General features: G+C 45.7%; 1 protein-coding gene across 2 annotated transcripts in view; it reads right to left on the reverse strand.

The window, feature by feature from the left end:
• Positions 1 to 26,555, reverse strand: part of rnf24 (ring finger protein 24) — a 38,574-nt gene extending 12,019 nt beyond the window's left edge. Inside the window, exons 1-5 of one of the 2 annotated variants that reach the window (XM_042070638.1) lie at positions 26,290 to 26,555; positions 26,130 to 26,190; positions 11,521 to 11,670; positions 3,546 to 3,588; positions 2,832 to 2,873 (exon numbers count right to left, since the gene is read on the reverse strand). In XM_042070638.1, the coding sequence (XP_041926572.1) occupies positions 2,832 to 2,873; positions 3,546 to 3,588; positions 11,521 to 11,670; positions 26,130 to 26,190; positions 26,290 to 26,368 (375 nt within the window). In that variant the 5' untranslated portion in view covers positions 26,369 to 26,555. Of the gene's footprint in view, positions 1 to 2,831; positions 2,874 to 3,545; positions 3,589 to 11,520; positions 11,671 to 13,949; positions 14,084 to 26,129; positions 26,191 to 26,289 lie in introns of those variants that run through there. The other variant, XM_042070718.1, reaches the window with a different exon arrangement.
• Positions 26,556 to 26,619: the final 64 nt, after the last annotated feature.

Raw genomic sequence — 26,619 nt, forward strand, 5'->3', positions numbered from 1 at the left:
CTTGGACATGATTGAGGGACAATGATCCACTTAGTTAAACCTTTTGTTTTGTTTTCTTTGGACACCTGCCCGACCCTAAGCACCAAGAGACTCGTTGCTCATGTTGTTTCCCCTCCCATAATTATATAAAACACACACCACAACATTTTACCAGACCCAAACTGGTATAAACTGGATGTAGTTTACTAAGAAGGTCCTGCGCGTCAGGACTAAATCCTTAGTCCTTCTACAATAACTGCAGTAAAAAAAACTGAGATATAACGTAAACTCTACAAACCCCCTGCAAAGTTTGTGTCCCTTACTGAGTCTTAACTCTAAGTATAAGTATATATACTTTTTTGATCCCGTGAGGGAAATTTGGTCACTGCATTTATCCCGGTCCATGAATTAGTGAAACACACACTAATCCCGACGCAGTGAGCTACCTGCTACAGCGGCGCTCGGGGAGCAGTGAGGGGTTAGGTGCCTTACTCAAGGGCACTTCAGCCGTTCCTACTGGTTGGGGTTTGAACCGGCAACCCTCCGGTTACAAGTCCGAAGCGCTAACCAGTAGGCCACAGCTGCCCACTTAGAGGATGTCCCATACAGCACTATTCTCTTCAGGCTTCCGGCAGCCCACACTGCCATCATACAGTACCAGCATTTAAATCACAGCCCAATGCGTCACTCTTACTAGTGTGACTCACAGGGGCATGGCTGGAGCACTGCTGTGACAAAGTGATCAAACTGCAGGTTAGGCCTCATTCAAGGCACTCGGCAGCACAGCGCATAGTTATTATGAGTCCCAATCAAGAGCCTTTGCGTCATACCAGACGCACATGCACCCACTAAGCAAGTAGGGAATAGGGTGAGGACTAGCAGGAAGCCATTACACTTTGCTAATGCGATTCAGTTCCCAATTCAGGGAATGCAGAGATTACAATAGAGAACCAAATGTTCAGTCTGATGAAACAAAGCACTCATAGCCTCATCAGGGATGAGTAATGGACAGATGCACAAACACACACAATGGGCAATTTCAGGTGTTGCTGTCCACTGCTCTACCTGTCTTTGTGGATGTAGGGCTTAGAGGGCTGGCTCTCACTGCTTTAGCATCACAGTGGCAGGAGTTCTCTGCTAAGGTCACCAGGACTCAGTGACATCACAGTCACCCCCCTCTTTGGAGGTCATTGGAGAGCTCTGCTTCATATCACTCTGTGTTCTGAATGCACATGATAAGTTGAGTTATCGACATATTTACAGTATACCAAAACATCACACAGCAACTGTCCAGATAACTGCTTGCGTGGTAGAGGGGTATCCAGTCTTTAGCAGTGTGGATATCACATCTCTACTAGCATTTAAGTTTTGAAACTTCAAAACAACACTTGGCAACATTGTTTCTGCTCCCTGACAAGACACATAAGCGTGTGACATGTATGTACTGTATGTCCCTGAGTCTGGATGTTTTGTTTATTTTTGTTACACTGGGTATCATTGCTGCGGTGTCCCTGTTGTGTTCCTGTTAAGCCACACGGTATTCCTGTGGTTTCCAACGGCCTGGTGGGTGTTATTGTTTTTCTGTGCCTGGCCACATCCCCATGCCACATACCGGAGCGCTCGCAGCGGTGTAATAACACAGAGACGGGGGCTGCTGGCCGCCGATGCCATGCTACCGACAACTCAGCCACCGCACAAGCGCTGCACTATGGGAAATTCCAGCTGGTCTCCGCTAACACACTTGGTACTTTTCATTAGTGCCCATGTGCTATGGCTACAAACCATGGGGGGGGTGTGTGTGTGTGTGAGAGAGAGAGAGAGCTAACAGAAAGAAAACATGAGGGAAGAGATGAAAGAGAGACAGTGTGTGAGGAGGACAGATGCTCCAAAGAGATACAAACGTATGGGCTGATATCTATGCTAATGTGTGTGTGGGTCCAGGGCATCTCTGTTGGTAGGCTTCAGCTGAGATGGAGCCATGGGGGCAGCTGGAATGATATTGGCTACAGAATAACTGTTAATCTGACCTCACAAAAATACACTGTAACTGAAACGACAAATGGCTCAATAAATTCCTTACTCATTTCCCTGCACGGTCAATCCAAGTCAAGCCTAATGTTCACACACTAAGTTTAGCTGCATGTGATTCCAGAAGGCCCCTGTACTTAACTGCACCCAGACCTACTCGTATCCACTCCCTATCCCCAGAGCCAGCCCCGTAGGAGGATCTGTTAGCAGGCCTCCTCCTCCTCCCTCCTGTCCAGAAGGAGATTCGCTGTGCATGACATGGATACTTTAATCATGAGATTAGAGGAGTGGGTTTCACACTGCGGGAGTGAACACACACACACACACACTCACACATACACTCACACATACACGCACGCACACACACACACACACACTCACACACACACACAAACAAGCTGCAGCAGAGCACAGTCTGATCAACCAGCCCAGTTGCTCAATCTCACATGGCGAACCCTCTGCTGTTGCAACCCTGTGGCCTAGGTGTGTGTTTAGTGTATCAAATAGGTCTGGAGAGGATTGCATTGCCTAGGTTATGGATGTTTACTGAAAAATGTGGCAACAAAACAAAGGTGTGACCCCCTTAGTGCTCCACTAAGTTTCGACCTCAAGCTCGAGGTGTTTTTACCAGATGTAAAGAACAGCTATTGTCTTAAGCTGATGATACACAAGGCAACTTTTTGAGAAGCGTTTCAGGCCAATGTTCCTAAGTATTGTGGTTCTGGCATGTTCCCATTGATATTGAGTAACCTTTTCTTTCTGGAGAACTTTTATCAGTAGGCAAATTTAGAGGTTAGAGGTTAGCTCGTCAACATCACACTTACCTCATGCAAATTTAGTTCTTTGACCTTTTCCTTCTGTATAACCTGTAAGAAAATAAAGGAAATCAAAATTACAACCCAATACACTACCAAACTACAAAAACTTCCTACATAAACCATGCTTGATAACATATATATTCACATATTTATGCAAACAACAACATAACCATTGTTCAGTGAAAGGTGTGCAGTAATCAGTTGCCCAGTAGGCCTCCAAGATCGGGTTTGGAGGATTATGGACGCAACGCACATATTTTCACACCCACAACCTCACATACACACAGCTCGCTTTGGGGCTGGGCTTTCACACAATATCTGTACATGAGCTCGTCTTATGTAACCTCCTTGAGGATCCTGCTCTTTTTAATTAGCAGTTAGGGAGGTGTGTGTGTGCTGGCGCGTATGTGTGTGTGTGTGTGTGTGTGTGTGTGTGTGTGTGTGTGTGCTCGTATGCGTGACTGAGCTCGGCCACTCATTTCACATGCACCAACTCCTGTAGGAGGTGCTTTGTTAGAGATCCGAAATGGACATGAGCTGGACACATTACATAAGCACAACAGGGTTAACAGGGCCAGGAGTATCACAATACACAAGAGACGGCCAACCCCAGGACCTCAACACACACAGCACTACAGTATGCCGGCCAGCAGGACACGGGACTGCGCCACGCAGTGAGGGAGAGAGAGGTCAGCCAAGCAGAGGAACAGAATCGCTTACCTGTTTGTATGCATAGAGCTCCTTGTGTGCCTGATGCCGTAACCTAGAGGAAAATGAAAAAAGAGGGACATCTCTCTTATTAACAAACGCGCTTCAAAACTAGTTTACACAGTACAGTTCATCATTTCTCGTGCTATCACACTAAAACTGCTGGTGCAGGGACAAGAGCCAGCTACATGTCAGACTGAGAGGACATTCTCTTCAGAGGGAAAATATATCACCATGGTGCCATTGGCAGTCTCAGCTATCCATTCACCAGGGGAGAGCTGAGGTGGATTCAGAGGACACAGAAACCCTAATACCAAATCCTACAAGGGGCTATAGGTACAAAGTGGTAGTATGAGAAACTACCATCCAAAGCTAGCTGGTTAACATGTTAACTTTAGTGAATATCTGGGAAAATATCTGAGATCTATCTATCTATCTATCTATCTATCTATGTAATAATCTCAAATCTATGAAATTTCAAACAATTTATCCTCTACTTGCCAATAAAGATCAATAGTGTTTAAAGGAAAAGTTGCTTGACCACAAATAAACAGCAGATTTAGGGCAAAATTGACAGCCCTATCTGGTATATCTTGGTCAAGGCCACAGTGTTGTTTGTGGACACAATAGAACCAAAGGAGCCTTTCCAAATGGATGTGTTCCATGTAAACATGTCATCTCATTGACATGACCTTATTTGGATCTGGTGTGTTAGAATCCTGTAGTACGAGTAAGGCAATTTCATACCCACATCTGCCCAGGCCAGGACAAGTGACCTTAAACTCAGTGGCTTCGGCTGCCTGTAAATCATAGGTCCAGTTAGCATGTAGCGGTTAGCCCTGTAACTCCTCAGCTGACAAATGAAGGTTCTACCCTTAGCTCTGATGAGGTCAACTCGACTGACACAGCGTCATCTGGAATAGCAATTACCAAGTCCAATGGGCATTCAACACCTAAAACCTAACTCTTGTCTCCTGTCTCCTGATAGAAGCCATCTGAGGGTAACTCATCCCTGCCAGCTCTACTGGCCTCAGACTGGATAGAGCCGGACTGAGTGGACTCCTGACACTAGACTTCCTTTCTTAGGTTACAACACGCTCAGGTTAAACTGAAGCTGTGTGGCTATGTACAAGCATGCAAAACTGCCATTCAAAACACAATTTAGATTAGACCAGGCAACAAACATTAGTGCTCTGCCCAGCACAGCCACGCAGACTGACCTGTCAGCACAGCCACGCAGACTGACCTGTCAGCAGGCTTGATGGACATTACTACACGAAGCAAGGACACCTGGGTGGCGGCTGTTCTTCATCTCACAGCTACAGAGTGCAGGTGCTCCTCTAGTATGTACGCACTATGCAGTCTAGATCATACATCATGCCCTTGATGTCTTCGGTGTCCTGGTCCTAACATACAAGGGGGGTGTTTCGCTGCCTCAGCAGTGGGGCGGTAAAGCAGCGAGGGCGTCCCTCACACGAGCACACAGCTCTGTTACTGCTGACGCTGCATGGGGAGCCTGCGTCCTGATACCTCGTTAGATTTCATCCCTGTGGGGGCACATGCTGATCTGGTTTGTGTATCTACCGGTGGGGCAGAACTGAAACATAGGGACAGCCCCGTACTGGAATCTCATAACAGAGATATCTTAGCCAATCAGAGACTGAGTTACATAGGGAGAGCCCCGTACTGGAATCTCATAACAGAGATATCTTAGCCAATCAGAGACTGAGTTACATAGGGAGAGCCCCGTACTGGAATCTCATAACAGAGATATCTTAGCCAATCAGAGACTGAGTTACATAGGGAGAGCCCTGTACTGGAATCTCATAACAGAGATATCTTAGCCAATCAGAGACTGAGTTACATAGGGAGAGCCCCGTACTGAGATCTCATAACAGAGATATCTTAGCCAGTCAGAGACTGAGTTACAGGCAGCCAAGCACTGGGGGATAAACAGGGCAACTAAGAGTCTCCACAGTCTTTAGGGTAAACACAGGTACGTGATGTTAAAAATGCAAGTGTGTGTGTGTGTGTGTGTGTGTGTGTGTGTGTGTGTGTGATTGAGAAAAGGTAGGGGAAAGAATCTGTGAATGAAAAACAACACTGAGCAGAACCTGAAGTCTTGCAGGCACCAGTGAGCTGACATCAGCACAAATAAATCTAAATAAATTACACGTGCAATCATCTGCAGAGGATGGACAATTAGTAACTTCAATTAGTATGTTAATCTTTGCCTGGCCAGTTTTTATGTTAGCAGTGCAAATTCAGTATCAGACATGTTTTCACAAATGATATTTAGACTTCTAGAAAACACAATATTTATCCTCAAAGGTTCCCATATTAACACACACAAATAATGCATTTTTGTAAAGCCGGCACAGGAGAAACAACATAAGAAACACCATTCAAGTACAATTTAACACTGGTTTGGCCTTGAAAAGACTTGAGAAAATAAACAAATAGGAGAGAACATTTGAAAGAAGAGCAAGACACTAAGGAAATAGACAGAGAGACCGGGGAAAGAGAGGAACAAAGAGGAGAAAAGAGGACAAGTTTTGTGTAAGATTTACCTCCATTACAAGTAACCTTAACCTCTCGGAGCAGAGTGAGAGGGATCTGTAAAACAAGCAGCACAGTCTAGGAGAAAGACATTTCTGAAAGACACCAGCAGGTAAAGGTGCAGCGGCTCCCATGGGATAATAGGGTGGAGGTTTGGGGTGGGGTGGGATTGACTGGGGTGACTAGAGTTGACTAAGTGGGATGGCGTTTAAAGAGTGGTGAGTCTGATACTTTAATCATGAGCAGGATACCAACAAACCCTTCCTATAGAACAGTGTTACGTTGCATATTCATGATGGTTCATATTGAGCTTTTAGCATTAGAGGACCGTTCTCCCTGTATGACAGACGAGACCCTGAGTGACCAACCTGCCCTCTCTGAAACATGCCTGGCCTGTGTTGTAAACAGTGCCCAGTATGTAAACTGTGTCGTGTGAGACACTTGGACCTGGGAGTATTTCACGAGTGTGTGTGGCAGCTGGTGTGTGGCTGCTATGTTCAGCCTCGTGTGGAATCTGTGTGTTTACTCAGATCTGGGATGTCGTTCACAGGTGGACACGAGCGCACTCCAGCCTCCCGCCGCACGTCCTACATGCGCATGTGTGCCCAGCGATGTAAATACCGTAAAACTTCAAATAATAGTCCCAAAGAGACGCCTGTCTCTTTTAAACGCCTGGCGTGGCTACAGGTTTGGGTTAAAGGCCGGTGTCCAGTAGAGGCCTGGTCTGTTTTTTAGTTTCGGGTTGTATTTAATCTTCTAAAACCTGTCAGATCGTCTGTTTAAAGCCCAATTCAGAAAGATTCGCAATGACACGAAAACGGTACAGAAAGGAGGTTACAGCGGTGTGAATTAGATGTTGCACGTCGTTGCAAGCCGTCTCAAAGCATTCACCATGTCTGGTCACAGTTGCAAGGTTTTAGAATGTTGCATCAAGTTGCTGGTTAATAGAATGTTGCAGCTCATCTCGTCCCGAATCTTGGGTGTGATTTGGGGTTAAGTATGGTGCAGACTGCACGTTATGATTAGATGGCATTAAAAGACTGCGGTGGGGAAAAGCTAGAGTTCCAAATTGTATAACTTTTTTTCAATATGAACTATGCCTATTTGTCCGACTTCGTCACCGTTCAATTCATCCCTTGTTTTTAAAATTTGCGGATAGGCCGATGGTAAGCTTGTTTTTATGCTGGCAACAAAACCAGAAGGGTTCGCGAACGTTATTCTTTATTCTAAATGCCATGGCGATAAAGAAAGAAGTCAGAAAAGGAATTTACCTTAGACTAGGCTATATCAGAGCCCGTCTACGGACATTCTCTAGGTATATACTGAAATAGGTTAATGATGTAAAGTCAAGTGCGCTTCTATGGGACTGGTGTGTGCGCACGCAGTTTTTATTGATGAGTCGGAGTGGCAAGTGCTGCGCATAGTTGCAGTGGAATGTGGCTGCCCAGGGCATTATAAAACTTCTCACTCTTAGACCTACTCATACACGGCGCTGAAATGGCGTATTTAGCTGTCTAAATTCGAATCATATGCTGGGGGAGAAATCGTCGGACATCCATGATTATTTTGTTATTCAGCACCCCTGGTCAAAAATATGTTCCCGCGCGCCTAGAAGTAGGCTATGATTTGAAATGTAGACTGTTGTCAAATTTGGCAAATACAAAACGGGAGAAACGATATGGTTCATGCTCTCTCATGCTGTTTCATTCGTGTAGAAAAGGAGGGAGAATGAAACATTATGCACGTTCCACTTTTGCATAAATAATTCCTGAACGGTTTTGGTCAGGCCTGATAATGCAACTGTAACTGCAACTGTTGACAAAGGACCGATATAGGCTATTTGCTAGTGACAAAATATGAGCTTTCAGTGTGATACGATCTCTTTGTAAATTATGTTTAATTAAAACGCGTTTCATCTGTTCTGGCTATCCCCGCTATTTGGATCTTACTGTATCTCACTCAATGAACAACATTTCAACACTAAATGAATGATGATCCGTAATAGTCATCAGATAGCCTAGTCATAGGTAGACATTTAGTGTGTTTGAAATAATTAATTCGATAATATTTTCCATCTTTGCAGAGGAAAAGTTTTGTGTAAAGGGAATTAAAGGCCTGTCTCATATAGACGTCTGTCTCTAATATTAGCCGGTGCAGTTTGGCGATTTGGGAAAATAAATGCCCGGGCTATTATTTGGAGTTTTACGGTATTGACCCTGACTGTTTGTGAGATGACCTAAACTGACCCTCTCACTGTACAGAAGCAGGGAGAATGATCAACAGACCTAGAATGGGTAGTCGCATGGCTTTTGTGTAATTGTTTTAGCTTTAGCATGGTTAAAATGGCAGAAATCATTGCATGTTCATAGAACAGCCCAGCTTGCACTGGATATGGTTTTCTTTTAAGTGTAACACTGGCATGAAGAGAGATAAACTATTGTGCACTTCTGACACAGAAACAATGAGACACAGTTAATAGTCTGCCGGGACAAAAGCCTGGGAGAGATTGTGCTTACTGCATTATTTCTGTGTGCTGAGAACAGCTATCTAAATGGGGGCGGCAGCAAAATGAAAAATGGTTTGGTGTTAGTGGTGAGGGGGGGGGAGTTCTCTATTTTGGTCCTGATGCTAAATTTGCTATCATCGTCATATTCCTCCTTCTGCTACTGGTATGAATATTTTAGCGGGTGATTTCTGTGATGGCTGGGCAGTTCTATGGGGTTTAGTGAGGTGATGGGGGTGTCAGGTCGCTCACAAGCCACTTTAGTGCCTCAGAGGTCTGTGAAAGGGAGACTGCAGTGCACCTTTTAGAAGTCTTTCAGAGCCACAGTATCTTTACACTTAAATTGACTTGGTAATCTGATCATGTGAAAAAAATCTAGATACCACCCCGCCTCCAATCTTTTTTTTTTTTGTGTGGAGAAACTGTAGATATCACGTAACAGTTCTGTCTTCTGGTGCCTCTGAGTGAGATCAGATATCACGTAACAGTTCTGTCTTCTGGTAAGCCTCTGAGTGAGATCAGGGGAATAGAGCTAGTGAATGAAGCATAAAGAAACTTACCATCTCCCCCGCTGTGTTGGGTGTGAATTTGGATGAGAGTCGCAGGTTCTCTCTGTCTCAGGTGGAAAAAAAAAACGCTACACAAACGGCAAGTTATGTTTCTGCACTGGGCTGCTGCAGGAGGTAACCCCATGGCAACAGTGGCCAGAAGTGTTGTGATTGGCCGAGTAGCCCTGAAAGGCTGATAGGGGAGGCGGGGCTATTCTCCTCCTCTGGAAATGGAGCACTACGTCTAAAGCAGGGATTCAACAGTACACAGAGGTCTTACAGAGATAAAAGGTATAACTACCAAGCACGATCTAGCAATGTCCACTGGCATTTAAAAAGAACCTTGAGGCAAGTGGCAAAATGCTAGTGTGTCTCTCATGAATGAAGATGTTCACGACACACCTCTCAAGGATGCCACTTCTGAGATCGTGACTGCATGACAAGCAGCTTTTGATTACAGTGAGCAGGCTTGCGTATTAGATATAAAATGTAGCAAGAATTTCAGCAGGGGAGAGACTTTTTGTTAGTGGGTATAACTTAATTTATTGTATGGTACAATTTCTCAGATTATCAAGTCTTTCTGCTTCTCCAAACTGTGCTGTTTTGACCTTTTCACTCTCAACAACAAAACCTTCCAACAAGCACACCATACCCCAAACTCAATACCAGAACCAAGCACACCATAACCCAAACTCAATGTCAGAACCAAGCTGCCTTACAGTTGAATTGGAACCATGAACCCAACCTCTCAATTTTAATAGCGAATTGGATTTGGATATAATTTAAGGAGGTTTGTTTACCTATCTGTAAGCACATGTGCGGGAAATAAACCCTTGCTTCAGCATTTCATGGCGTTTCATAACAGTCCAGGTGGCACAACAAAGAACAACAGCACAAGTGTTTTTTCATCCCGTCTTTTTACGCAGCGGATTTGTATGGATCCTCAGGATGTTGGCTCAGTGGCTTATTCTATAGCTAAGGGGCATAAGTGGGTTGTACCATGCAATAGCATGTAATCCCTGCACAGGGGCCAACAGAGACTCTTTGCCGGTGCTGCAATAACATAAAGAATGTTTGTCAGCAAAGTCGGCAGCTCTCCCGAAAATCTAAAGGATGCTTGGGGTAAGGGTCTCACGAACCACAGTGGCCTCCATGTCTGTTAGTACTCCCCACATATTACCTTTCCATTTGTATTTTTAGCCGCTTTAGGTTAATTCAGTGCAAGGAACTCTTGGTGCACGACTCCGCTACTTAGAGAACCTGCCGACTTCAAAAGTTAAAGTGATGAAGGCCGCCGCCCCATCTCCCCCGCCTCGCCGGCTCTCTCGCCTGGTGAGAAGATAAAAGAGAATCTCCTCTAAGCAGCACCATCTGTCAGCCTTTCCTCGCCTTTCTTCCGCAAGGCTTTTTAACATACGGGCTCCAACGTCCTGCTGCATGAGAGGAGTACAGCCTCAACTCTGTCAACTCTGTAAGTGAGGGTTCGGCGTGTGAGTGTGCGTATCTGTGCGTTTGTGTGTTCACATAAAGCGTTCTGAAGCATGGTTTCTTCACAACAGCACACACAGTCCTTCATTAAAGTTAATGGTAGAGGGTGGGCACTGGTGACTGGCCAAACGAGCCCTGGCAGTTTTAGGAATCTCTGCCCAGGCCAATGTAGATATGTAGATAGATAGATAGATAGATAGATAGATAGATAGATAGATAGATAGATACTTTATTGATCCCCAGGGGAAATTCAAGTGTGGGGATGTTGTTGTGCGTGTGTTGTTCCTGGTAGCCACACACCCTTACTGGCTCCTTAGATCAGCAGCACTGTAAACAGTCAGTCAGGTGACCATGTGTGGTGGGAGGTGGCCTGGGATGAGCTGCCCCTCCCCGCAGGAGGACGCAGAGGAGAGGAGAGGAGAGGAGAGGAGAAGAAAAAGCGTTCTGTGCTGGACGCTGTGCTCGGAGCGCGCAGGCTACTGCATGGTCCAAGCAAACAAAGCGTCCGGGCTGCCCTCCTGCTTTGTGAGGGTCACGGCCCAGCCTCCCGGGCGACAGGGACAAGATGTGCCTCGGCCACGTGCGAACGAAAACTCATTTCCTTAATGCGCTGCACGCAAATTAATCAGCCTCTGCCCAGCAGTGTTCCACTTATGTTTTCCATTAACGTTCAACACCGCACATGTATGCATGAGAAATGAGAAGCAAGGAGTTTGTTTCCCATTACATTGCTAGTACTGCAAGTGAAATGGTTTTACAAATCATGCCATTTCACTGTTTCCAGCATATTGGTTTTTACAAGGGTCAGGCAACTGTAAGGCAAAGGCAGCATCATCAAACATGTGTGGAGAGGACAGAGAAGGGAAGAGAAGAGATGCAAAGGTCTTACCGAATCAGGTAGCAGCAGAAGAGGAGACTGAGGATGAAGACAAATATGGCTGTGCCAAAGACCACAATGTAGATGTTGAGGGGAAGGTTTTGGAACCCTATATTCGGCATTCTGAAACTGTAGTGCTGATAGTCGGAGCTCATGGATATCCTAGGGGAGGAATAAAGGACAGGAAGAGAAAAGAAAGGGAGAGAAGGAGAGAGAAAGAGAGAGGAAGTCAGACATCAAACACTGATTGGTTTAGAAGGTGGCTTTGATGCAGACATCAATTAGGCTCACCACCAGCTAGTCTCTCAAATAGGTATATGTCTGGATACCACACGCAAAAGAGCTGCAGCTTTTCATAACATGTCCCTTAATTGGTGTGTAGTCAGCCTGTCTTACATACTCTTGCTTCATGTCTGGCACTTGTGTCTGGTCCACTCTCTGCCTCTTCACTCTGATTGATTGCTTTATCATTATGGACCGAGACAAATTAGTATAGAAACGGCAGCGCTTGCTTGATCGCTTTAATAAATGAAGAAGTGCTTGGGAAATACAGCAGCCGCATGCCCCTGCGGAAACTAAATGACTTCATTTCTGCTCTTCGCTCGGAGAGGCCATGGGAACATTGGCCCAGCAGGACACATTAACCAGCGGCCAGGCTCTGAGCCCCAGTGAAATTAAAGCTAACAGGCTATCTGAGGTGCCATGCGGCTTCTTCAATCTGCACAACTTCACAAGAGCACGAGCCCCACCCAGCTCATAAAGACAAACCCTGGATACATAGGCCAGCATTCAGCTGAAGCACACAGGGTCCAACACACACCCCTCAGAAGAGAGGGCATGTCTGGACATGCCCCTGGATACCCTGCCGGGGAGGATAGGCAGTGAATGAGAGGAGAAGAGAACAGACAGCAGCTTTCAGCTCATTCAGAAAAACCTCAGGCACTGCGTTAAAGCCACACTTCCGTCCACTGATTCATTGACAGACCACTCACTCACACACTCACAAATATTCCACACACACACTTGTAGCAATATAAACTCACACACCCACATCATTATAGCACAACTCAAGCAAACCCCATGCAGTCAGGAGTCCAATCTCATCCATAAATCAATAACTTACTTGGAGAAAGATCAACACTCAGAGAACGGCGTGGGAGTCTTTCCTCCTCTCCCTACACAAACAACGCACACCCATCTGCTTTACTATTGTAGCAATACCTTGCCCTGAATCCCCTTCTTGGCCAAGTGTGTGATCATAAACATGAGCTGGGCACTATCTGGCAGGGCTGATGCTCTGCCCCGTGTTGGCCCATGTTGCCAGTTTATACTGGCACCGCGCCCACGCTCCATCTCTGTCTCCCTTTCCCTCCAAAACACAAAGTCCAGACACTGGCCTTTATCAACACTGTATCCCAGCCTACAAACACTGCGAGATCATGTGGCCCACAGACATTCCTGTCCTCCTTCACTGTTAGAGAGCACAACATATGGTGCAGCCTGGCATAACATTAAGGTGGAACGTCCATCCTTGCAGGGTAACCGAGTTCATGTTGGAAGATGGTGTGTGTGTGTGTGTGTGTGTGTGTGTGTGTTGGAGGAGTGCTGAGAGCTGCTGCCAGCCATTGGCTCAGGGAGCACAGAAAGCCATGGTGGTGGTGGTGGTGGTGGAGGTGCATCTGCCTTGACTCTCCTGGCTGCGCTCCTCCCCCACTCCTGCTGCAGGGGAGGAGGGGGGCAAGTCCCTTCAGACTGCCATTTCCACCCTCCGCATTCCTCTCCACTGTCACATTCCTGCTGCTTAGCTCAAACAAGACTGTGATGTGTTTCAGAGAAACAAGCTATAGAGCAAGTCTACTGGATGTCTGATTTGAAATGGTCCAAAATCTACCTGGCATAAAGCAGAAAGCACGACAGGCTGGGCAGCAGAAGAATCACAGAGGAGTGGTGGGGACAGCAACTTCATACTGAAGTGCTTATTTACACTCCCCTTTAAAACAGCCTCAGCCAGGGTTCATATGAGTCAGACTGACTGCCTGACATCCATTATGCATGTGGGGGATGGGAGGACTTTCTGTCATACTGTTAACAGTGTGTGTGCGCGTGTGTGTATGTGTGTGTGTGTGTGTGTGTGTGTGTGTGTGTGTGTGTGTGTGTGTGCATGATTTAGCACAGTGATGTACCAGACCCCATGAACAACACTCTTAGTTAAATAAATCACCACTGGCGTCACAAAGGAAAAGGCTCTAATGCCACACCCACCCTCCTCACTATGTGATGAGCTAATCGTGCAGTCCTGCAGCTGTGCAGGAAAGCGCTACGCTACCTCAGACAGACCGCAGGCTCACAGGCAGCAGCCTGCAACTGGTGACCTGCCCCATAACCCCCCCCACCCCCCCTAAACACACACACACACACACATACACACACACACCACCCACCTCCGATCATACGGGCCTCTGCCCCACGTTTCCGGCTCCAGATCCGGCAGTGGAGTGCCCGTGGGCATCCTGTCCGAGCTCGCCTGTGTGCTCCCACATAAAGAGCGGCTCTGTCTTAAGCCGGCTGCGCTGAGTTACGCAACTCTATTCCTCCTGGGGAAAGCTAACTGGGCACGGCCCACAGCAGTGGCAGTGCCAGACATTCACGCGCAGGCTGTTAGCGCTGGATGCATTATCACACACAGACAGGTGCAAAGAACTACCTGTCTCTTTTTATGGCGTGACAGTAAGATTGTGCTCAGATTTTTATGTGTTTATGACCAATACATGAAGATAGGGGCACTACTTAAGCTACTGAGCAACAAGACAGAAGAGTCGGAGTAGGACACTATTGACTCCTTGGCTACCAAGGCCACTCAGTCGCAAGCTAGGCTGCCTAGTGTCCTCAGTTCCTGTATCCTTGTGGCTGTCTGTCGTAATTATCTCAAAATGCTGCTAGCCAATGAGCCAAAACAGGATGCGTCTCATCATCATCCATGTCTCAGACTGGGATACTGATCTTGGGCAACAACATCAAGCTTTGATAAAGGCTTTGATACTACAATAAGACCTTCTTTTATCCATATTCACTTACAGTATTTGCTTATAAATACTGTTGCCTGGGCTCCACAAAAGGGCAAATCATACATGCCTGGCTGAGGTCGAAGGCAGTAAAAGTAGGAACTGTAAATGTCAACACAGTAAAGTGTCCATTAAGGGAAGGTGCTGCGGAGGAGAGGACCAGAGAGGTCTGCATGAGGACACACAACCAATGAGATCAGCACCCATCTGATCTTAGTCACAGGCACCCCCATCAAACATATGTGTGCCCACACACATGCAATCCTTTAACCTGCCTGAGACCTGCTGACCCAGATAGCTGTAGACCACAATGTTTCTCACTGACGTGAGCCCACCTGTCCCGTCCTGTCTTGGGAAAAACCTTCAACACAAAAAAGGTGCTTTTGAGATGTCAGTCAAACGCACAGCTTCCGCTCCCCCATCACAGGGAAGCAGCTCTCCAGAAAAAGGACTTCCTCTTTCTTTTTTTGATCTTTTCATACCTCTTTTTCTGTTGGCCTTGCTATTTTTCAGAATGTCAGTCCCTCTCTTCCTGATGTCACCGGGACAAAGACAAAAGAACTGGCAGCACCAAGCTCTCTCTCTCTCTCCCTCTCTCTCTCTTTCTCTCTTTTCTCCCTCTCTCTCGGGACACTGACAGTGAAGGTCGTCCTGTGAGGCGGCCATTGAGAGTGGGGCCATTAATTTGCACCCAGCATGTTTCCACCCTGAGGAGTGATGGCTCCCGCGTGGTGGGGCTTGCTCTATTCTCTCCGCACCCTCCCAGAGCTTGGCCCGCCTGTTACTGGAAAAAGAGGGCTGATTCCCACACATTAGTTATGAAACCAGACCCACACAACACAATTGTGCCTAGGTAACCAAAGTATGTGTGTGTCAGAACTGAAATGGCTGACAGAGGACAGTTTTAAAGAAAGCTCTTCATCCATGAGTCCTTCATTCCAGAGCAAAAATAATTCATTCTGCAGCTAATGGCACTATAAACAGAACTGACAAAAGTTTGTACTCACTGACATCTCTCTACTCCCCCTGCGCCCTGTGATGCTGCTCTGACGTAGTTGTCACCATAGCAATGCACGAGAAAAGCCTCACACATTTGACAGAGCGCAGGGCCTGAGAGGGATGGGTGGATGGAGTGAGAGAGACTGGCGTGCGCGGAGGACAAGGAACAAGAGGTGTGGGATCCTAGATCCTGCCTGACCTGCCCTCTGCACACAATGGGCTGAAAGCATGCCTGATAGCAGGGGAGTTGGCCGAGAGGAAAGACCTGGCCAAACCCTACGGCTCCTGTTTGTGCCAGGTGGACTCCTCACCTGGCCTCTTCCAGTGTGTCCATTCAACTGCCCTCTGCTTGTGTTCTGTGTCCACAGGAGAGATGTTGGTACGGACTCTGACTTGCTATTTGGCTGAGATGTAGTCACTGACTAACTCCTCTATAACACTTCCCTTCTTTCTCCTTCCCACTCTATCCCTCTTTCCCTACCTCCCACACGTACCCTCAGCTGGATTACATAACACACTGCAGGCTTGGAGTAACACACAGTGGTCTCTCTCACTCTGTTCATTTGCGCGTGCCTATGTGTGTGTCAGTGTACAGTCTCAGTGTATGTGTGTGTGTGTGTGTGTGTGTGTGAGAGTGCCTGTATGTGTGCATTAGTGGGTGTGTGTGTGTGTGTCTGTGTGTGCGTGTGTGTGTGTGTGTCAGTGTGCGTGTGTGTATGTGAGTGCCTGTCTGTCTGTAGGTGTGCATGTGTGTGTGTGTGTACGCATGACATGTGTATGACTGTGTGGTACAGTATGTGCATGTTTGCCTCTTGACTGTGGTGTAGCTCACACATTTAGTCTGTGCTCCTTTGTGTTTGGGTTGTGCCTGACAATAAGACTAAGCCCTGAGCTAAACTCCCACAATGCTGCTAAAGGAAGACATCTGTGAACCCTTCATCCTTCCATTCAGCCAGACGAACAAGAGAGCAGGAGAGCGCCAATAAGGAGCGTCAGATCCTCCAGAGAGGTGTGACTGTACAGGCGCTGTTTACACAGCACAATCCTCCATGGCAGACGCTTCAGCCATGGCTTCATCCAGACTACAAGACCTACAGGCTACGAGAGGGCATAAACTCTGGCCATGTCAACACACTCTGCCCGTGTCGACCCCCACAGTTTCTCTGATGTAACTGATCTTCTCCTGGTGCTAGGCTGTGTTTCCTTCGCTGAGGTCCACGGCACGTCCTGCCTCTCTCTGTGGCACGCGCTCCAGTACTCATGGAGGGCTTACGTAAAGCTCACACGGGCCGATAAAGCTACTGAAATAGCCCATGGAGCCGCCATGTGAGAGCAGAGCAGACCCCTCAGCAGACTAGGGGAAACTCACTGAGTCGACAGCACCCAGAGGGGCCTTCTTCCAAGCAGGGGTCACTGAGGTGAAGGGTAAACAAGGCAACCCTGCTATAAGGGGAGGCTACATGGTATTAAAAGAAAACATGGATAAAACCAGGACTTAAGTGATTAAAGATGTTCAAGGTTTAGTGCTATAGTTGATGTCCTGGTGTTCATTTTCTAGTGACGTCTTCCACTAGTGTTTTCTTTGTGCTAGATCATTCCAATTCTGCTGGGAACTGTACTTCTATCAAAGGGCACAAGCCTAGACATATGACCTTATCAGTGGACGTTAAGAGCGAGATGAGTCAGGATCTAGCTGTGACAAAGATCATCTAATCACTTTTCTTGTAATCACCACTTATTCTTGTAAAGGGTTGAACACACAGGAAAGTGAAAGAAAGACTGAGAGAGAAAGAGAGAGAGAGAGAGAGAGAGAGAGAGAGAGAGAGAGAGAGAGAGAGAGAGAGAAAGAGAAGTAGATTTCTCAGTGGTGTTAAATGAAGTGAAGCAGAATCAGTGCACACTGAAAGGCAGACACATGAGGGCCTCTTGACCTATACCTGGCAGCAACCGCTAGTATGTCTCTGACTCCACAGACAGAGTACGTTGCCCAAAGAGAAAACAGATGTCCCCAAGTACCTGGCTTTGATTTGATGGCCGAGGTTAGCGATTGTTAGCCACCTAAAACATAACGCCATGCTCAATTGGGTTCTCTTCCTCTTTAGTCACTTCAGTCAAGGCTCATGGGCCCACTTACCAAAACAAACACTAGCACAGACACTGGGTGAAATCCAACATGTGTTCAACTTCAACAACAGGCCCACATATGAAGCAGTCGAAAAAACATACAAGACAGACAAGATCCCATCACTGTCCATGTTTGTAGGGTAAACTACAAAAACTGGCATGTTCTATGGGTGATGTGGACTTGGAAACATGGTGGTTATTCTCTTCTAGGAATGAAGAAGCAAGTAAATGAGAAGTAGAAAACCCTTCACACACACTCACACACACATACACACACACTTTCTTCTTAGCAGTTCCTTAGTAGTCACTGGCAGTGAAGAGTGGGATGGGATTACACCTTGGCACTGCTTGTGTGCTTAACTTAGTATGGGGGTGTGATTGTTCAGGACTCACAGCATTGATACTATGCGCAGCATGCCTCTTAACACTTAGAGTGTCCAGTGGTACCCTGTTTGCTTACATGCTGACAGTCTATTGCAACACACCGCTGGCCAGTGCCACATGCAAATCTAGCCTGTAGCAGCAGAACTAGGGCTGCCTGCCTCCAGCTCTCTAAACAAGAACATGGAGAGAGAGAGAAATTCCCATCAGAGCCGTCTGGACCACGTCACCTAGCCTGTAAGCTCATCCGCATAGCTATCCCAGCAGACAGAGCCAAACTGAAAGGGGAGCTCTCTGCGGATCATTCCGGTAAACTTCCACCCAGTAGGCATGCGGGCCTCCCCTGCCAGAACAACCAAAAGAGTAACGTTAAGGGTGCCCGTCTCATCGCAAACCACTCGCCCACATAGGCATGATAAGGAGTGACGCCAGACCATACATAATGTGCTGTAACCCTCCTGGGCATCCCTCCTTCAGGGGAATTGCACCACCGATAGCCTTCTGACCTGATCAATCAGCCACAGAGAGCATCCTGTTTCCTTGCGGTATAGGCGGCACCATGAAATCAATAAGATGGAGTCACTTGAAACTAACTATGAATGTTACAGTAAGAACTACTTTTTCAAGGGAGTGCATATCTCCATTGCAAGAGGATTGGCTTCTAAGCACAGATTTCATGGGAGATGTTGAGCAATTTCCTGATGGTTATGAGTCATCTACCATTATTTTGATGGAAGACTTTGTGTAAACATACTGTGCTATTACAGGAAACAAGTCCAATTATGCCATCGCACAGTGTCAGTTTCTGTTGCCTGTCCAAGGGTGAAAAGTGTGTGTCAAGACTTGCTCCCACTTTCCATACAACAACTCAAACCCACCCACACATGTGCACACACTGACTTTTTAGGGACTGTTTAGGATCTTATCCCACTCTCTTTCTGTCTTTTATTTTGTCTAAAAAAGCTGGCTGGCTGCAATCTTTTGCAACAGCAGCTGAAGCTCAAGCCCATTTCCAGACTTGTGGCAAGCCCCTGTGCTCCAGAACAAAAGCTGCTGTTGGGAGTCTGGAGTGGAAAGTTCCACTGGCAGCCACAGGCAGCCATGCGCTTTGCACATATTTGAAACTTAATATGCCAGAGCAAAACACCATCACAGAGGCCTCCAGCCCATGAGCTCCGTACAGGAGATGTGAAATATGGACACTGCACATTCAGTAAAACACACACACACACACACACACACATACACCTTTCTTCTTAGCATCTTCTTGACAGCAATAGTGGAACATATCTGGGCCATGTGTAGCCAAAATCAACATGAGGTAACAAAAAGTGAAGGGGAGAAATGCATGTCAGCATTCAAAGGTTCTTTAACATACAGCTAAGGAGTTTGAGAGAACACAACAAAGACTGTTTTTTGTCCCCTGCAGGCACTGGGCATGTGTGTTTAAACAGAGGGATCCGACATTTAGCACAATCCGCCAAGCATCTCTTAGAGAAAAACGAAATCCCTAGAAGTCCTGAGATATCTATCTCTCACTTCTTCACGAATGAAAAAGAAGGGGCTGTTTTTTTTCGCATGCCTGTGCCAAGTTTTACAATAAGTAGGTCAAACTCAAATTCATACCAAGTTGTTTGGACATGAAGGGCAAACTGGTGTGGGAAGTCAACTTCTACATCAATCTACACAACTCAGTGGCACTTAGAGTGCCTACCTGGCATACACCCTGCTACATCGCCCATTTTCTGGACGGCTGCCCAGAGCTCCTTGTCTGTGGTACTCTCTATTAAAACATCAATCATGACAATCCCCTTTGACATCCACGCTGTGTTGAGTGTCGCGTCTGCAAAAATAAAGCTAACTCAAATGACACTCGAACAACACTCCGACTGCTACTGGAGGTGATGACGCCCATACGGCTCACAGATGCAACTTCTCTTACATAATAACACGGGCCATTTATTCAGCAAACAATTGGGTGAACAATGGCATAGCCTTATAACGCTGGTGGTCTGGTCAGTGATAGTGGTGATACGTGTGCTATGTGCTGGTTGTGCCCAGGCCACTAAACCTCCCCTGTAAAAGGTTCCATGAAGAATACAGTGACCACAGTCACAAGAAAGAGTCCTGCCAGGGGCACACACATAGATTCCTTGGCACTGTGTGAGGGCATCAGAATTAATCTAGGATTAATCCAACTCCTAATCCAGGGCAATAGTGTTGCTGTAGCAGCTAATTAATCCACTTTACTCCAGGGCTGATCTTGCGCCAAAGGAGCATGGCTGAGGGTGTGTGTGTGCATGTGTGTGTGGTTGTGTGTATGTGAGTACTGGGTGGCTGTATGTGAGTGCTAGAAATGGCGACTGTTTCTACATGCCGAGTATTTGTAAAGAACAATTGCAGGCATGGACATCTTCAGAGTTGCAACAGGGATAGCCGGAAATATGGACACTGCACATTCAGTAAAACACACACACACACACACACACACACACACACACACACACACACACACACCTTTCTTCTTAGCATCTTCTTGACAGCAATAGTGGAACATATCTGGGCCATGTGTAGACAAAATCAACACAAGGTAACAAAAAGTGAAGGGGAGAAATGCATGTCAGCATTCAAAGGTTCTTTAACATGCAGCTAAGAAGTTTGAGAGAACACAAGAAAGACTGGTTTTTGTCCCCTGCAGGCACTGGGCATGTTTGTTTAAACAGAGGGATCGACATTTAGCACAATCCGCCAAGCATCTCTTAGAGAAAAACAAAATCCCTAGAAGTCCTGAGATATCTATCTCTCACTTCTTCACGAATGAAAAAAAGGGGCTGTTTTTTTCGCATGCCTGTGCCAAGTTTTACAATAAGTAGGTCAAACTCAAACTCATACCAAGTTGTTTGGACATGAAGGGCAAACTGGTGTGGGAAGTCAACTTCTACATCAATCTACAAAACTCAGTGGCACTTAAGAGTGCCTACCTGGCATACACCCTGCTACATCGCCCATTTTCTGGACGGCTGCCCAGAGCTCCTTGTCTGTGGTACTCTCTATTAAAACATCAATCATGACAATCCCCTTTGACATCCACGCTGTGTTGAGTGTCGCGTCTGCAAAAATAAAGCTAACTCAAATGACACTCGAACAACACTCCGACTGCTACTGGAGGTGATGACGCCCATACGGCTCACAGATGCAACTTCTCTTACATAATAACACAGGCCATTTATTCAGCAAACAATTGGGTGAACAATGGCATAGCCTTATAACGCTGGTGGTCTGGTCAGTGATAGTGGTGATACGTGTGCTATGTGCCGGTTGTGCCCAGGCCACTGAACCTCCCCTGTAAAAGGTTCAATGAAGAATACAGTGACCACAGTCACAAGAAAGAGTCCTGCCAGGGGCACACACATAGATTCCTTGGCACTGTGTGAGGGCATCAGAATTAATCTAGGATTAATCCAACTCCTAATCCAGGGCAATAGTGTTGCTGTAGCAGCTAATTAATCCACTTTACTCCAGGGCTGATCTTGCGCCAAAGGAGCATGGCTGAGGGTGTGTGTGTGCATGTGTGTGTGGTTGTGTGTATGTGAGTACTGGGTGGCTGTATGTGAGTGCTAGAAATGGCGACTGTTTCTACATGCCGAGCATTTGTAAAGAACAATTGCAGGCATGGACATCTTCAGAGTTGCAACAGGGATAGCCGGACACATTTTATGGCCTGACCTTTCACCGCTTCTGTGTCACTACTTACTCCATTACTTCTCACCCCGCCTCTGTCCTCCTCTCCCCCACCTCGTCCACAGTGGGCTCAGACAGTAACACAAGCTGGCGCAAACAAGCACTGGACTGACACACACAGCTGTCTCCCCCAGCCCTCTCTCTCCCTCCTCCACCACGCCCCCCTCCTTCCCACTAAGGGCCATATCATCCACAGGGCTCTTAACCCTTTCCATGCTTCACACACACTCATAAACAAGCCAGGGCCCACTGCTATTTTTAATACAGCCCTACTTACATGGCCTTGTTTCACACTTTAACCCATTCACACACTCTTGCTCTCTCTCTCTCTCTCTCTTTCTCTCACACACACACACACACACAGAGAGAGAGACAGAGAGAGAGAGAGAGACAGAGACAGGGCGTGTAGTATGGACCTGCTGTGGAATTGGTGTGGGTTGCTATTATGTAATTATCTTTCCAAATGTTGCTTTTGGTGTGCTTGTGATGTGGGTTTGGCTGAGGGTTTGAGCTCACTCACATTGGCTTAGTTGTGTGTTTACGGAGCTTCCTCTCTGTGGCAAACCTATTTACAGTACTTACTTCATGTGATAGCTTAGCACTTATCTGATTCATGGTCACACCTCTTATGTTTCAATGGGCTGTCAAACTCATTACAACAGAGTATGATACAGCCACATATGTCAAAACCATCCATTTTCTTCAATACTTCAATACCAACATTTCCCTGCATTGCACTGCCACTCAACTTCACAACTGCCTGAAAATTACAGACAGACCCAACATTAAGAGTTATAATACAGCCAAGTGTCAATGCCTAGACCTAGAGCATAGCCTAACTGACAAAAAAAATGAGTTTTGCATCACAGTTTCAGACACCGTCACCTGATCCTGACAGTTTATTGAACAAAGACTATGTTATATCTACTGATAACAGATGGATAAATAAATAAGCATCATATGAAGTATAATCTACACCAGGGGTCTCCCACCTTTTTCCCTCCGAGAGCTACAGTACTTTGACAAAGTGAACATGGCCAAGAGCCACCACTGTTTTATAGGCTATTCGAAGTATGTGTATTCACATAGCTGACCTCCACCCAAAACAGTAGAATAAACTAGCCTATGTGTTTCAAGGCCCCCTTTCCACACCTTTACCGTCTCTGTTTTTAGGCTGTGAATTTAATTTGATAGGAAGTTTAACAGGTTTACCAAGTGACAGTGTTATCAGATTTGTTAACAATTTCCTTGCACATTTGGAAGAGCTATTCAGAACACAGGTGGGGAGTTACTGGTAGCTCACAAGCTACCTGTTGGAGACCCCTGATCTCAACTTAAACCAGCCTGAGAGAGGGTTAAAAAATCAAATCAGATTTTCAAAACAAAGGGACATCTAACCAGATTTTGGGAAAAAGGGAAATGACTGACTTGGGTCATTTATTTTCCATTAGCACTGAAGATGTGCAGGATTTAGATTTTAACTGGAGAAAAAGACACCTCACAGAGACCTGCCTACATATGGGGCCAGTAGGGCTTCAGTACAGTCCTTTCAGCCTACCTACATCCCCCATTGGCAGTTTCATTAGTTATTCAGTGTCTTCAAGCTACAACACTGTAACTAAACCTTGCAATTCTGTCAAAAAGTGTTAGAAACAGAAACTAAATCAACCCCTTTCAGAGAGCTTCTGCCATTGGGAAAGCATATGAAATCCTGCTCAACGCTTCTTGTGCGGTAATGGTTTGGCAGTTTTGATTTTAAACTTTATCATCTCAGATGACAAGCACACACTCCAATTTTTACATCAGGTTGGCCTATGCATCAACAAGTAGCCCTAGACCTTCCTGAACTGTATATGATTATTCAAAATGAAAATGCCTTTTTAACTCAATTAAATCTATCTTTTTTTCTTTTTTACCAAAGCACACATGCAGAAACTAATAACAGGTTAAGGTAATAACTCGGAGAGAGTTAATTTCCTTATAACAATTTCAAAGTGCACACACCATGTCTTATCCAATATTCCAATGTATAATAGTGACGGTAGACGATTCTTAAATTCTTTTCAGAAACATGTAGGCCTACCTCATCAACAAATCTAAGTCCAAACATTGTCCTGTTTCTCCGGGCATCCGGGCAATATTTTGGCACTAGAGAATGAGAGGCCTACTAGGCCTGGGGTCAACTTCCCATGGCTAAATTCCTTTTGCCAGAGAACTTTAATTTTCATAATTTGAGACTGTGCCTCAGGAAATGCAGTTGACCCCTTCTCTACAGGGGGTTGTTTTTTTTCACTGTCTGTTCCTATGCAGCCAAAAGGTACAAAGGAAACTGACATCTCTGAACATTGTGCACAATAACAAGTCCCTGATTACTTCTTAATAGACATCCCAAAGGGAGAGAAACTACACCTACTGTACTATGCGTTTGACTGCTGCTCTGGCCTTAGGTGTGTGGGTTTGTGCCTAGCACTAGATGTTCCGCATACACTAAAATTACTAACAAAAACAAGAAGGCTAAAAACAAGCTCATGCCCACATACATAAGTGTATCAGTACATGGACACAGACAGACACACACACACACACAATTAACGTGTGCACACAGCAATATTGACCATAACTTTGAGGATGCATGTGGAGATGTTAACATTTCATGATGTCGATTAAAGGAATCCGTTGGGCCTAACGTTAAGCTACAAATTGGGTCAGCTTCCTTTAGACTTCACCCAGTCACATCCATGGACATTGAGATATATATATATATTTCGCATACCCACTTGCGACAAAAATACACCTCATCCGAAGAAAAGTGCAGTGAAATCACATGTGCAACTCTGTTATGTTGTTTATTTTATGTAACCACACGTGGTCACTCGCAACGCCCGGATTGCACGAGGATTTGACAGCTAACATGACTGCATCTCGAACATTCAGTCGCAAGCACAACCACAGGCAGGACCTCCTAACGTTAACGTTACATGTTCACTTCACTCAGCAAAATACTGTTAATTTGTAACAACTTTCCATCGTCTGACAAAAACTGCTTACGATGAGGACATAAGCAACATTCGTAGATAACAAGAAAACGAAAGTATGACTTTCAGTGGCATATGGGCACAAAGCGGGTTGCCAGTAGGCTAACGTTAGCCAAATTACAGTATCAACACAGCTAAGCTACGTAGTTAAAGGGTAATGTTATATATAACGTCCACTTAGTCAATATACTGGAAATTGTAGGAACACTTATCTTGCTTACACGGCGCATACGTTACTATCTCGTTATAAGGCAATACATTTTACACACCCAAGGTAATGATACAAAAAAACAAACGTAAAAGCATTTTTGGTTTCACTAATAGTTTTTAGAAGGATAGTAACCAGTATGTTGCCACATCTCCAGAGAAAAATAAGCAATCGGGTCTATGAAAACAAGACCAACAGAAGTGACTTAATCGGTTCTAAAAAAGAAAAAACATGCGTTAACAGGCCAGGTGCTACCCTCAGTTCACTTCTAGAACTACGTCTTTGTCTTTGAGACCATGAATCAAATGTCCGTAGGCTAACCTATTTGATGAGAACGGTGCTGTTTATCTTTTAACGAAATCTGAATGAATGATATGCACGGATTTCACACAGCCAGAACACTGCAATGGAGGTTGAATTGTAATCCATTTTCTTTCTCCTACTCTTCAAATGTCCTCTATTTCGACCACATAGTCCCTTATATTGAACTACATAAAGCAACTTCGTGATTAATGAATTGAATCAATTCGTGCAGTCTTGATTTGTTTCCCACAGGAAAAGGAAAAGGAGGGTGAGGAGAGTTCTGGATCCTGCAACAAGGCAAACTATGCCATTTTCGTGGTTTATTACACAGGCATAGTTGACAGAGACTAAAGAAGGGGAGCAAGCTCAAGTGAGCAACTAACGTTACATTTTAGAAAAAGCCCCCAAAAAACGCAACCCGAAACTCACAATTTTTGTAAACGACTTAAAAAGAAACGACAAGTCCGAAATCGCTTATAATAAACGGACATGGCAACTCTGCTAACATACGCTAAGCATTACTGTATCGTTAGCTAACGTTACTATCGTTAACGTTAGCGTTTGAGGGCGTGGGTTAACGTTAAATGCCTCAAAATATGATTCGCTCAGGCTCTGTAATTGTTTTACTAGCATTAAGTTAAAGTATTTGGAAAATATGCAGATGGCTGCAACACTTCAAAATAAACAACATGATGGAATTGTGTGTGGTCTTACATCCCTTGTTGCCTTTGTACTAAAGACACTCAAACGTAAAGTGAAGACCCTTACCAGTCTATCTCTCGGCTCCCGTTTTCTTCCCGATAACCACGAGAATCGATTCTGGTCAGCTCTGTGCCAGTGGATGAAGAGTCAAGGCTTGCTATCTAACCAGATCAAAATACACGGGGTTCTAAACGAGACCCGTTTGTAGTAAAAGCCTTACCGTTACCTGTTATGAAAAACAATCTCGCCGCACAATCATTGATCGGTAATGTTTCACCAACCAAAATACCACGAGGATCTTGCATTTAATAATGCTTTGGCCACTACAATTAAGCTTGACACGAAAATCTCCTTAGATCTTATTTGTCTGTGTTAAGGCAGGTCTCTGAACTGGCTGGTTGATTCCTTTCTATACGATTTTGGCGAACAAATCTGCACGTAGCACACGACACGGTCCCTCCTCCTTGCCGGCTCAACACAGACAGAGGCTAGAACAGTGTGTAGCCTACACGGGGATGTAAACGGGCGGTGACGAGAGGGAAGGGAGGGAGATGCA

This window comes from Alosa sapidissima, chromosome 1, assembly GCF_018492685.1.
Source record: "Alosa sapidissima isolate fAloSap1 chromosome 1, fAloSap1.pri, whole genome shotgun sequence".
NCBI classification, from domain to species: Eukaryota; Metazoa; Chordata; class Actinopteri; order Clupeiformes; family Clupeidae; genus Alosa; species Alosa sapidissima.